The sequence below is a fragment of the Phodopus roborovskii genome, unplaced genomic scaffold (genome assembly GCF_943737965.1).
Source record: "Phodopus roborovskii unplaced genomic scaffold, PHOROB, whole genome shotgun sequence".
NCBI classification, from domain to species: Eukaryota; Metazoa; Chordata; class Mammalia; order Rodentia; family Cricetidae; genus Phodopus; species Phodopus roborovskii.
The window spans coordinates 13711707-13727119 of record NW_026125059.1 but is presented as its reverse complement, the minus strand read 5'-3'; the positions used below and the strand labels follow the sequence as shown (position 1 = coordinate 13727119).

Genomic DNA, 15413 nt, shown 5'->3' with positions numbered 1-15413 from the left:
GTCCAATCACTGCCGGGCATGAGGTGCACTCATTCGAGTAATCTCACCACTGGGAAGTGAAGATAAGGGGGATCAAGAAGTCAGGTTCATACCTGGCTGCGCAGCCTAATTACAGGACAGCAACAGGAGTCTGGGTCCCGAAAAGACCCCAGGGGTGAGGGGTTGTATGCACGTGAACGATTTCTAGACCCTTTAATGGTCGGCGTCGTCCAAAGGCCGCCAATCCGCTACCGGTTCGTTAGTTAATGGCAGCCTTCCCTGCCAATTGGCTGCCTGACGTTAGTCCCCGCCGTCCAATCGCGGCGCGTTACTGTGTGGCCTAGCGGTTGCGCAAAGGCAGAGCGCTCCGGAGCGTCCCATTGGCTGGATCAAACCCAAGCGAGTCTGTGATTGGCTGGCGCTGCGGGAGGGTTGCGATTCAAACGCGGGCGGCGGCCCGCAGCCCCGCAGTTGCTCTTTCGTCTCCGCAGACCTGTTCCGGTGCCAGCGCCCCCGGGATGGCTTCGCAAAACCGCGACCCAGCTGTCGCCAGCGTCGCCGCCGTTCGCAAGGGAGCCGAGCCCAGCGGGGGCGCCGCCCGGGGCCCTGTTGGCAAGAGGTAAGTGATGCGGAGGTCACCCGGAGCCTCACCCCCGGTAGCCGGTGAGACTTGGGACACCATGAGGGGCACCAGGAACGCAAGAGATGAAAGGCTGGTGGCGCTGCCAGGCGGCCCTCAGGAGACGCCCTAGGAGCGCTGAGGTTAACATGCAGCACTCCAGTAGATGACCAGTGTGCCCGAGCTTAACCCGCCTTTGAAGAAGGGGCGAGGCCTCCATGACAGCTCCAAAGGATAGTCGGGTGGAAGGTGGTGTAGCTCCTCGGCAGCATCCATGCCCCCAAGTGACCCCTACTTCTCTTTGCAGGCTACAGCAGGAGCTGATGACCCTCATGGTAAGATCAATTGGCCTACCCTCCCATCCCCCACCCAGTTTTCCGTAGCCTTCTTTTTCCTACTTCAGGCTCCTTGCTAATCCGATAGGTGCAATTTACTCCCTTATGGGCAATCCTTTGAAGGGCTATCCTTACATGATTACAGCAGCCGCCTTCCCCATCATAGGAAGCTTATCTGGGCTCACCCCTATCCCCTTTGGGCCCCAGCTCAAACCTCACCCATCTCCACCCTTCTTGGAATTTCTAGCCCCATCAGACCTTGGAATTCCCTCTTCTAGTGGTCCTTTGCTGCATTACCCTAAATGTCAATTCATGCCGGGCGGTGGCAGCGCACGCCTTTAATTCCAGCCCTTGGGAGGCAAAGATAGGCACATCTCTGAGTTCAAGGCCAGCTTGGTCTATAGACGTAGTTCCAGGACAGGCTCCAAAGCTACAGAAAATTCCTGTGTTGAAAAACGAAACAAACAAAAAACTTTAATACCATGTGCTTTGTGTTCCATAGCTTCCTCCTAGCCCAGTGATCAGCCTGTGATTTGGCTCTAGCTGCTCTGTTTAGGGCCTGACTATGATATCTGGGCAGACTCACCCAGTGATGGCTTTTGCTATGCCTGAAAGTATACTCTGGAGTCCTACATTTGGGTGTTTTCTCCCCCCAGATGTCTGGTGACAAAGGGATTTCCGCCTTCCCTGAATCAGACAACCTGTTCAAATGGGTGGGGACCATCCATGGAGCAGCTGGCACAGTAAGTGTGGTGTGGGCATGGGTGGGTGTCACATGGCTGAGTGTGGCGAGAGGTGACTCCAGGTTCCCTATGACTGAGCCCTGTGCCCATGCTCTTTGAGTCCAGTGCAAAGGGGCTCTTCAGGCAGTGCCACCCACAGGCCACGGTGCAGAGGAGGGCACAAGCAGCTTCCCTTGGCTGCAAATCTGGATTTAAGTCAGAGACTGAATCTGAGCCAAATCTGAGTTTTCTCTTTCATGACTAAGATACTAATTGCACCATCCCGGTGGCCCTCGGGATGCTATGTCTTGATCTTTTAGCCAAAAGGTCACTGGTAACCCCCTGATAGGGAGTAGGTACCTGGGACCAACTTCACACATTGTCTGCTGGCTGGATTCAGAGTCAAATTTGGGGCTTGGATGGAATGTGAGGCTGGAGGGTGGGGTGGGGGTGAGCAGGGAACTTAGCTACCATGCCCTCTTTCCTCAAATGCCAGGTGTATGAAGACCTGAGGTATAAACTCTCGCTGGAGTTCCCCAGTGGCTACCCTTACAATGCACCGACCGTGAAGTTCCTCACACCCTGCTACCACCCCAACGTGGACACCCAGGGTAACATCTGCCTGGACATCCTCAAGGATAAATGGTCTGCGCTGTATGATGTCAGGACCATCCTGCTGTCTATCCAGAGCCTGCTAGGAGGTAACTCCTGAGACCACCCCTCCTACACACCATGGCTATCGGCCAGGGCCCCACCGAGTTAGCCTCTTATCCCCCTGACTATCCTCATTCCATCCACAGAACCCAACATCGAAAGCCCTTTGAACACACACGCTGCTGAGCTCTGGAAAAACCCCACAGGTAGGTCCTACTCTGGCCTCCAAAGGGTCTGCGGGGACTGCATTGGGCTCCTTCTGCATGCATTTCCCTTGCTGCTAATCCCATACTCAGGCAGATAAAGGCATCTCTGGACTGTGTCTCCTGAGCCTAGGTGGTGGTGGTGGTACACACAGAGGCAGGTGGATCTGGGTTCAGTTCGAGGCCAGCCTGGTCTGCAGGGTGAACTCCAGGACAGCCAGGGCTACAGAAACCCTGCGTCCTGTACCTTTCCTGGACTTGGGAAACAAGTCTGAAGGAGCTAACTAGGTGGTGGGAGTGTGGGGGAGGAAGCTCTACTGTGCAGGGAGAATGAACGCGCTGCCGCAGCCTCCCCCATCTGCTATCCTATCACTCGCCTGAGACCTTCTTGTCCTCTTCCAGCATTTAAGAAGTACCTGCAGGAAACCTATTCAAAGCAGGTCTCCAGTCAAGAAGAACCTTGACCAAGATGTCCGGCCTCTCTTTTGTGTCGTCTTTTTTTTTTTTTTTTTTTTTTTTTTTTTTCTTAGATGGTCTGTCCTTTCCTTGGTTTCTAAGCTGTGGTGTTATTTTTGTTTTTATTTGTTTTTTTTTCTTTAAATTAAGTCTACTTGAACCCTTACAATGTATATTAAATAAATACACATTGATTGTTTTTGTATAGATTGCTGCCTCAGAGTTGATTGTTTTTGTGGGGCTAACATAGCCTCTGGGTTCTGGCCTGTTCCTTACAGGGTTGGAAGCAACTGATTGGCAGTGGGGCTGAGTGGGCAGTCACGAGGATGCTACCTTGTGTCTTAGTTTGTCATGCTGCACACATTCTTCATGTATTTGCCCGGAGGTATAGCTCCCTGGCAGAGAGCATGTTTAAAACCTGTGAAGTCCTGGGTTCAATTCCAGCACCAGAAATAATTAATGTCCATCTGTGAAGAGTTACAGCATGTACTATGACTGTCAGGAACAGTGCCAGTTGGGTTACAGATGAGGCTAAACCAGACTCTTTAGCTCAAGAGTGTGTAGGAGAGAGGGAGCACTAGACACTGTGCACTTGCTAACATGTTAAATGGGGCGCACAGGCCAAAGGTCCGGAAAAGAAAGACTGGGCTCTGTACCCAGATCCCCCACAGGTGGCTCCTGCCCATCTCCATGAGGTGACAGACCCTGCCTAAGTTGTCAGCTCTGCAAGCAGCTGGTTGTACAGGCCTGTGCAAAGAAATGGGATGGGTCTGGTCTGTTAACTACTGTTAACTCTCCCTTCCTACAGCCACATGTGGGGGGAAAAAATTGAGTTGTCAACTCAGAAACTAGTATTCTTAATATTTCTCTTGGGCATAGAGCTTTATCCATCAAAATGTGGACAAACCCACTTAAGGATATTGTTAAAGTACAGCTTCCGTTGGGAGGGGTAGCAGACAGTTGCACTTCTGGTGAGCCCCTGTTACTTTGCTCAGTTATGATGTTCAGCAAAGAGTGTCATTTGGTTGGAAGAGTACTTGCCTATCATGCTTTAGACCTTGTGTTCAGTCCCCAGAACCATTTTAACCTAGTGTGTGCCTGTAACCCCAGCACTCCAGGAAGTACAGGCCGGAAGATCAAAAGTTCAAGATCAGCCAGGCAGTTGTGGCACACACCTTTAATCCTAGCAGTTGGGAGGCAGAGGCAGGTGGATCTCCATGAGTTCAAGACCAGCCTGATCTACAGAGTAAATTCGATGACAGGCTCCTAAGCTATACAAGCAAACCCTGTCTCAAAAAATGTTCAAGATCATCCTTGTCTTCATAGTTTGAGGCCAGTCTGAGATATACCCTGTTTAGGAAAGGGAAGGGAAACCGAGCCAGGTGCTGGCAGTGGCTCCCCTGTAATCCCAGCATTTGGAGGCAGAGGCCAGTTCAGTCTATATAGAGTTCTAAGGCAAAAGTATATTATCAAGCCTTCCCCCCATTTCTCTCTCTCTCTCTCTCTCTCACACACAAGATAAGTCCAACATGATGAAATATGCCTGTAATTCTAGCAAAGAAAAAAGGTATGATCCTGGAAACAGCACAGGTGTGGCCTAGACCAGACTTAAGATGCCTGAGAACAGGAGAGCTCAGATTGGTGCTGAAGGGGCTGTATTTGTGTCTGCCTTGGAAGGCTGTGACATGTGGTCCTTCGAATGATGTTTAGTCCTCTTCATGGTCAGCTGACGTACCCTCTCACAGGGACCCAGACTTAACTAGTTAAGAACCAAATAAGGGCCTGGGAAATAGATCAGCAAGCCTCATGGCCTGAGCTCCATCCCCAGAATCCCGTAAAGGTGAAAGGAGAGAGTCAACACCACACAGCCAATTCTCTGCCCTCCACATGTGTGTGCATGAACACACACATATACACCACACAATAAAAGTTTAATAAACTTTTAAAAAAGAAGCAGATGGATCTCTGAGTTTAAAGCCAGCCTGATCTACAGAGTGAGTTCCAGGATGGCTGGGGCTACACAGAGAAACTCTATCTTGGGGTGGGGGGTAGGTGAACATGACCAGACAGTGGTACATGTCCTTGGTCCCAGCACTCAAGAGGCAGAGGCAGGAGGATCTTTTGAGTTTGAGGCCAGCCTGATCTACAAAGTTGACTTCCAGGACAGCCAGGGCTATGCAGAAGAACCCTGTCTCAAAAATAAATAAATAAGATTAAAGGATTGAGTCCCCAGTGCTGCAGAGTTTAGTGGGAAGAAAGGGAGGGTGTTTCTCGGGGTGCAAACACTCCAGGGGTATGCCCACTGGGGAGTACAGGCTGATGGGTGGCTGCTCTCCAGGGCTTGCAGCTATGGGAAAAGGCCTGTTAGCACACTAAAGACTCTAGGTTCAGTCCCCAGGCCTGCAGGGGAAGGGGCAGCTGCTGGAGAGTCATCTTGAAGTCAACAAAGGCTAAAGAAGCCTTAGACACAGCAGTGATGTAGTAAAACCTATTTAGAAAGATCCAGAAGCAGAGACAGATAGGTCTCTGTGATTTCCAGGTCAAGGAAAGAAAGAAAGGAAGATTTTAACTGTTACAAGAACCAAGCAAGAAATGGCGGTGGCTTCAGTTATAAGGCAGAATGGACAATGACCCAGCACATAGTAGGCACTTAATAAATATTTTTAACACCAGCACTGGTATGGCCTGAAAACAGAAGGTGGGAGATATATGAATAGAACAAAAAGGGGGAAGAGAAATTGGAAGGTGCTTGCTGGCAAGCCCGGCAGCCTGAGTTCAATCCCAGACCACACATAATGCAAAGGGAGGACTCCCAAAAGTTGTCCTCTTACCTCTCCACATGTATGTCATAGCATGGGTACACACCAGCAAACACATGTGACATAAATGTAATTTTTAAAAAAATTATGTGGAGGGGCTGGAGAGATGGCTCAGGGGTTAAGAGCACTGGCTGCTCTTGAGGACCTGGGTTCAGTTCCCAGCACCCACATGTTGGCTCACAACCCTCTGTAACTCCAGTTCCCATCTTAAGGCCTCCTCAAGCACCAAGCATACATGTGGTGCACAGACACACATAAATCTAAAGGAATAAAAATGTTTCCATAGGGGTAGAAGACAGGACAGGGATGGAAAGGGTGGGTGTAGTAATGAGTAAACAACAAAGTTCAGGGTTTCGAGAACAATGGCAGGCTGGGCGGTGGCACACACCTTTAATCCCTGCAGTTGAACTCTGGGAGGCAGAGGCAGGGATCTCTGTGAGTTTGAGGCCAGCCTGGTCTGCAGAGTGAGTTCCAGGCTAGCCAGGGCTACGTGGAGAGATCCTGTTTCAAATAAATAAATAAATACATATGTAGATACATACATCAGTAAGGGTGATTTTTTTTGAGGGGGGGTTGGTTCAAGACAGGATTCTCTGTGTAGTTTTGGAGCCTGTCTTAGAACTCGCTCTGTAGACCAGGCTGGCCTCGAACTCACAGAGATCCACCTGCCTCTGCCCCCAGTGTGCTGGGATTAAAGAGGTGTGCCACCACAGCCTGGAAAGGGTGATCTTAATGATAACAAAAGGTACATATGCTGTACACAAAGGAATGGAGTAGAAATGTGGCTCAGTAGCGCTGCATTTGCCTAGCATGCCCCTGGGTCCCATCTCCAGACCCAAGTAAGCGTCAGCATTTGTTAAAAGGTGCTTGCTATGTGTCAGGAGCTGTTCTAAGCACTTGGCATACACGTATTCTACAACTTCTATCCCCCAATAAATACTCATCTTCTTTTTACAGATGAGGAAACTGAGGCACAAAGAGGCTGAATTTGTCACAGGCAGTGAGGACTCAAACCCAAGAACCTGAGGGAGGGTTAGTGGTGCTGAGTAAACCAGTGAGGACTGAGATCCAGGTTAGAGACGGTATTTGAGTCCAGGCTTGTGGGTTGACGAATCGAATCTGCCAGGTTCCCAAGAAGGGGGAAAGTCATTCATTCTGGGGGTGAGAACTTCACCCTCTTTCGGGATAGGATTCCACCTTAGCTAGGTCATGCCCTTGGCCCTCTGGAGCACAGTGGAGGGGGCTGAAGGGAGGGAGATGGGGGACCAGAACAGGAATGTCGCCCTCTTCCAGCTTTGTGCCTAGAACAAAGTAGTTCAGGCAGCTGTTGGGATGGACGGATAGACTTCTCCTCTCAGGAGGAGCCTGCAGAGTGTGAACCAAACCCAAGAGAGTTTCCAGAAATGGTGGAGAAAAGAAGCGTTGCCTTCGCCCAGGTTCCAGCTTCCACACACCTTCATCCTACCCATCCTAGGAGCCTGTGCTCGACGGGCGGCCAGCTCACCCTGCGCCCCCCTCCACACACACCTCACCCCACCCCACCCCCCACCGTCCCCACCAGCGCCAGGCACAACTGCAGTCACTTGCCGAGCCGCTAGCTTCGGGTAGCAGCCCGCTAACCAGTAGAGCCGGTCACGCACCGCACAGCACTCCATAGTCGGAGCCCTATCGCATGACCCAGTTCCTTTTCATGCGCCGCCCTTCGGGAAACTCTCTGGGCGCCAAAACTGCCAGCCAACCCCTAAGATCCCTTGCCCTCAATCATTCAGGCCAGGCAGTCAGGCCAGCTTTACATTGTCAGCTTTTATTCCTTCCAGCCACAAACCCCGAAGGAGCGGCCCTTCCCTGTCGGGGCGGGGAAGGCAAGGGTGGAGTTGTCCACACCCAGGGGACCTGCGATCTGGGTGGAAGAGAAGGCCGACTCCTTACTGAACACCCTCCATCATCTTCAGGAACTCTGTAGAGAAAAAAAGGGACGAGGTCATGGGTACCACTCCAGGCGCAGAGACCTGGCCTGGGCTCCCCGCTTGCAGAGGGGTGCCTAGACGCTAACGGTAAATTGCACTAAGCTTCAAGAGAGGGAATTTAGTGAGGCTATGCCCAGCCCCATCTACAAAGCTAATAGCATCCAATGGCTCTCACCATCGAAGTCAATGCGGCCATCGTTGTTCTTATCGCCGTCCTTCATCAGGGATTCGATCTCCTCATCTGTCACGTGCTCCCCAGAAGCCCGGAAAATCTCAGCCAGCTCCTCAGCATCAATGTAGCCGTCTGCATTCCTTTGGGTAAAAGGACAGCAGTACAGGGGGAACCGGTGAATTGCTGGGGCCTCAGCTCACACCCTGACCCTGGCCAGCCTGTTTCCTCGCTTCAGGCCGGCAGGCTCCATCTCTCCCAAGCCCGTGATCCCAGACACCACAGGCACCTGTCAAAGATGCGGAAACACTCTGCCAGCTCCTCTTCGCTCTTCCCCTTCGCATCCTCTTTCATCTGGCGCACCATCATGACCAAGAACTCCTCAAAGTCGATGGTACCGCTACCTGCGGGGAGCGGCCGTCAAGCCCAGTGCGCACTGAAGGTCTTCCCCACCGCCCCTTGCCTGGAGATCCCAGCTCACCATCCTCGTCCACCTCCTCAATGATGGCATCCAGTTCCTCTTTGGTGGGTGTCTGCCCTAGCATCCTCATCACGGTGCCCAGCTCTTTAACGCTGATGTCCCCACCACCATCAGCATCAAACATGTCAAAGGCAGCCTTGAACTCTACCAGGGGGAAGAAGCGAAGAGGGATGAGTGAGGCCAGTCGGATTGTCAGCCTCACATCTATTCTCCCCTCCCTCAGTGACCCACTCACTCACCAGCGATCATCTCCTCGCTGAGGTAGGACCTGGCCTCAGCCTGTTGGTCCGTCTGGAGGAAACAGAGAGAGAGTCAGAGCACAGAAGGGCAGATTCTCACCTCACCTTCTTCATTCTCCTCAGCCCCCTCTCCAGCGCCCCACCCGCTCTGCCCCCTTACTAGGAGGAAGTCTGCTGCACTTCCCAGATAGCCCTCAGTGCCCACCCCCAGTGCTTAGAAGATGGGACACAGATTATGCCCATAGTTTTCTCACTTTTCTATCCTCTGAGAGCCAAGCCAGGAACCCCACCCCCCACCCCCATCCCAGCAATGACCTTTGGCAAGTCACACTTCCTGGGTTGCTTTGTGGGATTAATATGAAGCCACGGGTGGGAAAGGTTTGGGGATGTGTTAGCATCATTTGAGAATGACTTTCCAGTTTCTACCTATCTCCTAATGCTGCTTGGCACTTGACTAGTGGCCGTAAATACTTGTCCTAAACTAAATAATGGAATGCAGGGTCACAGAACCCCTGCCGAGTGCTCAGAGGCTAAGGCCACAAGAGGACATGGGCAGCTTGGCCTTAGAGGGTTTGCAGACGTGAAATTTCACACTTGGCCACTGGAGTAAACACCTCTGGCACTATGTCGAATGTGACAGGCCCTTGCCTTGGTGTGGACATAAGGAAACTTTGCTGTTTCAGAGTTTGGTTTTAGTTTTTAGACAGTCTTGCTATGCAGCTCAGGCTGGCCTGGAGCACTCATGATGTGAAATAAACTTGTTTGAAGTTCTCCATTCTCCTGACTCTTACATGTGCATAACATCACATGTGATCCTGAAAAGAAAGTCTCTGTGCATTTTCCCAGGCTACAGTCAAGCCAGACCATCCAGGTCAGGGCTTTGGTGACCTGGTGGTAAGGAAGGGGTGATAAGTCCCAAGGCATTCTTCAGCCAGCTGGCCCAGGTCCTCCTTGCCTTCTCCACCCCTTGGCCTGATCCAGGAGGGTAGGCTATTTTTAGTTGGGCATGGCCAATGGCAACTGGTCTCTGGAGTCCAATTTCTCCTTCAAGTGCAGTGGGAAGGAGGATCTCAGAAAAAATGGAAGTCCCAGAGTACCCCCCCACCTCTGTGGATGGTCAGGGTCTCTAACTATGGCCTCTCACCCACTCCTACTCCCCATCATCCTCAGGATTCTCACAGGCAGCACTCGAGCTGGCTGCAGGCCCCACAGGCCCCCCATCTTACAAGGAAGCCTGGCTTCTCTGACTGCCACATGCTCAGCTGGGCCTCAGAAGCCAACTCTGCGTCTGCCTTCATGGGTCACTTTTTCCTGCCCTTGGGGTCTCCATCCCTCTTATGAAGTAGACAGGCTGAGACCCTTTCCACACAACACTGGCTGCCAAGCAGGACCATCTCAAGCCTTAGAAGGCGGCCAGGATGTCACAGCCTTGAGGATCAATTCCTGGAACATCTTGACCGACCCTCCCCATGCAAGAGAAGTCACAGCCTTCCCAGGATGTCCCCACAGGACTGGGCTCCAACAACCCTTATCTTCTACCTTCAGATGTCCACACTGCTGCCCACAGAATACCCAGTCTGGGACTGAAAGAGACCCAGAAGCAGCCTGTAAACGAAAGAGTGAAGTCCCCTCATGTCCTTACCATGGTTGCTGGTTACAGGGACTCCTCTGCTGTGGGCTGTCTCCTTTGCACTCCACCACCCGAAGGTGCCCTAGATCTCTCTAGTACCCAGGATTTGTAGGGGCATCCTATCTTCCCTCCTCCCTGCTCCCCAGAACCGGATACCCTGACCAATCAGATCTAGGGGTCAGCAAGCCCCACCCGTCCCAGAATCCTAGCCCATTACCTAATTTAGCCAAGGGCCTTTGCAGGGAAATTTAAGCTTCTGAGCAGGTGGCAAGCTCTGACGTCCTCCTAGATTCCTAGGAGAAGGGCCTGCCCTGCTCCACTGTCTTAGGTCGCTCCCATCCCCCAGTACATTTGCTCATTTGCTCCAAGATGGGAGGGATGTTCAGAACAGAGATAGCATAGTGGAACTGGAATAGGAGGAGCCCAGGCTTGAAATGCAAAATTCAGGACACAGTCCAGTCGTGTCTCTGAGCTATGTGAGGGTGGGTGCGGGTTAACACCCCTCAAAGCACACCTTCCTCCAAGCAGAAAGGGCAAATGTGAACCCAGATGAATATGTCACCTAGCCTGTGCTAGGGGCCTAGGGCTGGTGCTTGGCCCAAGGGGTAAGGGATACCTAGGCCATGGTTTACTGGACTCCTACATGTCTCCACATCATGCCAAGCATCCTGGCTCATGACCTCATCTGGTGTTCATCCTGTGAGGTGGTAACTATTATTACCCCTTCCTGACTAGAGGGCTTTGTAAGTCACACAGGTCTCCAGAGGAATTCCATTCCTCCATTGGGAGGCCAGATCTCATGTATCGCAGGCTGGCCCTGAATAATGTTGAAGTTCTAATCCCCCTGCCTCCAACTCCAGACTGCTGGGATCTACAAGCACTCAGACCTGTTTAAGTCCTTTGATGGATTTTGCAGCAGAGTCTCCACTGTCAACAGAGCCGTCCTCGAACTCCTGAACTCCAGCAATCCTCTTGCTTTAGTCTCCCAAATCCCTGAGACTGTAGGCATGATAGATTCATGCAGTGCTGGGAATCCAAGCCAGAGCTTAGTGTATGTTACTCTACCAACTGAGCCTCATCCCCAGCCTTTGGTGACCAATTGTATTACATGTCTGGCCTTGGTGATTCTCTTCAAACTTAATTTTTAAATGTGTATGGGTGTTGTGTCAGCATGTATATCTGAGTACTACGTGCATACCTGGTGCCCAAAAAGACCAGAAGAAGGCTTCAGATCCCACAGTTGGGAACCACCATGTGACTGCAGGAAATTGAGCCAAGTCCTCTGGGAGAGCAGCAAGTTCTCCTGACCACTGAACCCCAGCAATTCTTTTTGTTTGTTTGTTTTGTTTTTGCTTTTTGAGGCAAGGTTTCTCTGTGTATCTTTGGAGGCTGTCCCGGCTTTGTAGACCAGGCTGGCCTTGAACTCACAGAGATCCGCCTGCGTCTGCCTTCCAAATGCTGGGGTTTTACACCACACCACACCACATCACACCACTCCACCACACCGATTTTATTTGTTGTTGGGAGTTAAAGGCAGAGATTTGTGATGATAGACAAGCACTGTCCCTACTAAGCTACTTCTCCAGCACTAGAGGCTTCATTTCTATGAGTAAAACACTCGTTTACCAATGTAGCTTATTCAACACTTATTTCTATTGTGAGATCTCTGGGATATGGAATGTAAGCTTATACATTAAATATTCATAAATACACATATACTTATGAGAACATGAAAGTGGGCAGCTAGCCCTCTCCTGAAGTTCACCTCAGTGGAGGTGGGGGTCAGAGGAAGTCCAAAGAGAACACACCCTAAGAACCCACAGGGTCCAGGCTGAGTGGTGAGGTAGTCAAGGCTCATGGATAGTTTTTAAATCAACAGAAAGAACATGGAGACAACTAAGTCTAGGGCCAGGGGATGGTGGACCAGACACCAAGGAAGGCAGATGGACAGTGGCAACTGGGCTGCACCCTTCCCCTATATATAGACATTCCAGAGAAAACTCAGAAGAGCCAGGCCGGGCTAAATAAGGCCTCCCTCTGCCAGGCAGAGGATCAAGGCGTGACACTCGGGGGAGTCCAACTTGGACAATGCACACTGGGATCACTTGTCTGCAACAGAGAGAAGGCAACCGTTAGCAACCACCCATCACTAATTCATCCCTATGTTTATTTGGTGAAACAATAAGAACCAAGGTCCCAAGTGCAGCCAAATACTCCACACTGTCTTCTCACCTTGCATGCTGCTGCACTCTGGCTGGCTGGCCGGACGGCAGGACTTCAGTACTGCCCCAAACACCATCCTCTAGGAATGTCGGGACTTTGCTTGTGCTAGAGGCTCCCTGGCATCTTTCTTGGTCTACAGACCGCTTCTTCCTGTATCTCTTCTCCCCTACACTCCTGCTATGTGCTTCAAGGAGAGAAACTACTTCCAAAAATTGTTCTCTGACTTCCACACTTGAACTATGTCACATAGGAGCCCACACTCAGACAATCATAATAAAAACAAACAAAACCCGGTGTGGTAGCTGTAGTCTGGAGGTAGAGGTAGGAAGAGAGGAAATAAGGAGTCGTGGGTATGTCTCAGAAAAAAAAGAGAGAGAAAAGATGATGGGAGATGCCTCTATCCGTAAAGTACTTGCCAGAGCATCCAGATGTGAGTTTAGATTCTCATTAGCCATGTGGGACCCTAAGCCCAGCGATGGAAGCGGGTAATGGGGCAGGAATGGAGACCAGTAGATCCCTGCTTCTCATTGGCCACCCAGCCTAGCTACGTGGATGAGCTCCAGGCAATATTTGACCTCCATACACACACACACACAGGTATAGGACCTCCCGCCCCAACAAAACCAGACAGAGCACTCCTAACTGACACTATTTACAAGAGAAATACATTAATGGAATCAATGGGCCACTTTTTTGTTGTTGTTGTTTTGTTTTCTTTTGTTTCCAAGACAGGGTTTCTCTGTGCAACAGTCCTAGCTGTCTTGGGACTTGTTTTATAGACCAGGCTGGCCCTGAACTCACAGAGATCCACCAGCCTCTGCCTCATAAATGCTACGACTAAAGGTGTGTGCCACCACCACCTGGTGATGGACCACTTTTTAAAACTTTTATATTTTATGTGTGTGCGAGCAAACACTCAAATGCCACTTTCAGGAGTTGGTTTTCTCTCCCCACCTTGTGGATCCCTGAAACTGAACTTGGGTTGTCAGGCTTCGTGGCGTGTCCCACTGAGCCATCTCACTGGCCCACTTATTTGGGATTTTTTTTTTTTTTTTTTTTTTTTTTTTTTTGAAACAGAGCTCCACAACATAGTTCAAGCTGCCCTCTAACTTTTGGTACTCCTGCTTCAGCCTCCTGAGTACCACAATGGCGGGCACGCTGGCTTTCCTGCCTGACTGGACAGACCAGATTTCTTTCCATGATGCTCTGAACATCAGCTCTTTCCTTCTTTCCCCTTCATTTCTTCCTGTTTGTGTAGTTGCTGCTGATGTTGTTTCCAGTTAGGCCTTGAATTCATGATCCTCCTGCCTCAGCTTCACTGGTGCTGGGATTACAGGTGTGCGTGGTTATGCTTGGCTGAACCTCAGCTGTGCACCCTGATTTTTGTGGCACATACTGAAGGAAAAGCTAATTCCCAGCTAGTAGCAGGAAAATGAGTGAAGTGTCTTTTTTGCCCTCAGTCTGCCTGTAAGCAAATGCAGAGGAATTAGAGCCTGAAGTCACCTACAAGCTCGAGTCCTAGCTCCCCTACTTTCCACCAGATGGGAATACCTCCCTTCTATTCTCGGGTTCCACTATGTCACCCTGGCTGGCCGAGAACTCACTCCTTTGACCAGGCTGGCCTTGAATTCACAGACTCACCTGTTTGTGCCTTTGTCTCTGCTGGGACTGGCTTTTTTCCTAAGATTTATTTTATTTCTAATTATGTGTTTATATGTGTCTGTGTTTGGTACACATGCATGCAGATACCCCTTGGAGACCAGAAGAGGGCACTGGATCCCCTTTGGTTACTGCAGGTTATGAGCAGACCCCCTCCGCCCCCCACCGGTCACTGCTGGAAACCGAACTCTGGTCCTGAGTGAACCACATGAACCACTACTGTCCAGTAGCTGCCTCCTCTGAGACCTACACGTGACAGTGTGTGAAATGCCTATAACAGCTAAAAACTAGACCTTTCTATTCAAGTTAGGCCACGTTTTCCATTCAAAAGTGTCTTCCCATCCATCCCCTGTACTCTGAAAGGAGGTAGAAGATATACTGTCTGAGGCACCTTATTTTGAGACAGGATCTCTCTATGTAGCTCGGCTGGTCCTGGAACTCACTATGTAGACCAACCTGGCCTTAAACTCAGACAGATCTTCCTACCTCTGCTCCCAGGGTGCTAGGATTAAAGGCGTATGACACCACGCCACAATGCCTGGTCTTTGAGGTACTTTGTTTTATTGTCTAGCTGGCCGATTTTGAGTCTGCCCTGCTAGGCCTTATGAAAGGAAGCAGAAATCGTTTTCTTGGACTACTACTGCTACTTATCAGTAAAAGATAAAACGGGAAGTTCTCCCAGAGCTACAGAAATTACCCGACCGACCCTGAACCCGTGGGTTAAGAACTGGACTATAGGAGATCCACACTAGAAATCTCCGGCAAACTGTGACCTTGGACAAGTAACAGCCTCTCCGGGTCTATTTTCCTGTTTGACTACTTCCCATAGGTGAAGCTCAAACAAAACTGAGAAGGCTTAGGAACGCTCACACAGGCACTGGACTAAGGTTCTTACAAGAGTTGAAAATGTAGTATTAGTATTAGAATTCTTGTTTCCTGTGAGAAAACCTAGGCTGGGCGAGGCCGGATTTCAGGTTTCTCTCAAGGAAGAGCGGATCTCCCAAATGCCACAAAATTACATTGTAAAGTTACACAGCACTGCATGGAAATTAGGGGAGAAGATTGGGGCTTCCCCTGGAGTCCGGGAGGGGTGGGACAAGTCCCAGATGGTGCATGGCTAGCCCGATCAAGGACGGTTTCAGGGTGGCCTGGCTAGCCTGACCATCGCCCGCGTCCCTCCCAAAGCAGCGGCCCGGGATTCTAGCAGTTCCGGGAGCGGGCGGAGCCGGGCGGGGTCGGGTCGAGTGACTGCATGGAG

General features: G+C 50.8%; 2 protein-coding genes across 2 annotated transcripts; one reads left to right on the top strand and one right to left on the bottom strand.

The window, feature by feature from the left end:
* Positions 1-405: 405 nt before the first annotated feature.
* Ube2c (ubiquitin conjugating enzyme E2 C) lies at positions 406-3175 on the top strand. Its single transcript, XM_051186541.1, has 6 exons — positions 406-598; positions 906-933; positions 1590-1676; positions 2152-2356; positions 2456-2515; positions 2915-3175. Exons 1-6 carry the CDS (start codon positions 498-500, stop codon positions 2974-2976), a joined length of 543 nt encoding a protein of 180 aa, XP_051042498.1. The 5' UTR covers positions 406-497; the 3' UTR covers positions 2977-3175.
* A 4396-nt stretch (positions 3176-7571) lies between these two features.
* On the bottom strand, positions 7572-10429 carry Tnnc2 (troponin C2, fast skeletal type). The gene is made up of 6 exons (XM_051186540.1): positions 10286-10429; positions 8644-8695; positions 8405-8548; positions 8213-8327; positions 7930-8066; positions 7572-7744 (listed from the first exon to the last, which is right to left on the bottom strand). Exons 1-6 carry the CDS (start codon positions 10286-10288, stop codon positions 7713-7715), a joined length of 483 nt encoding a protein of 160 aa, XP_051042497.1. The 5' UTR covers positions 10289-10429; the 3' UTR covers positions 7572-7712.
* Between the last annotated feature and the right edge of the window lie 4984 nt (positions 10430-15413).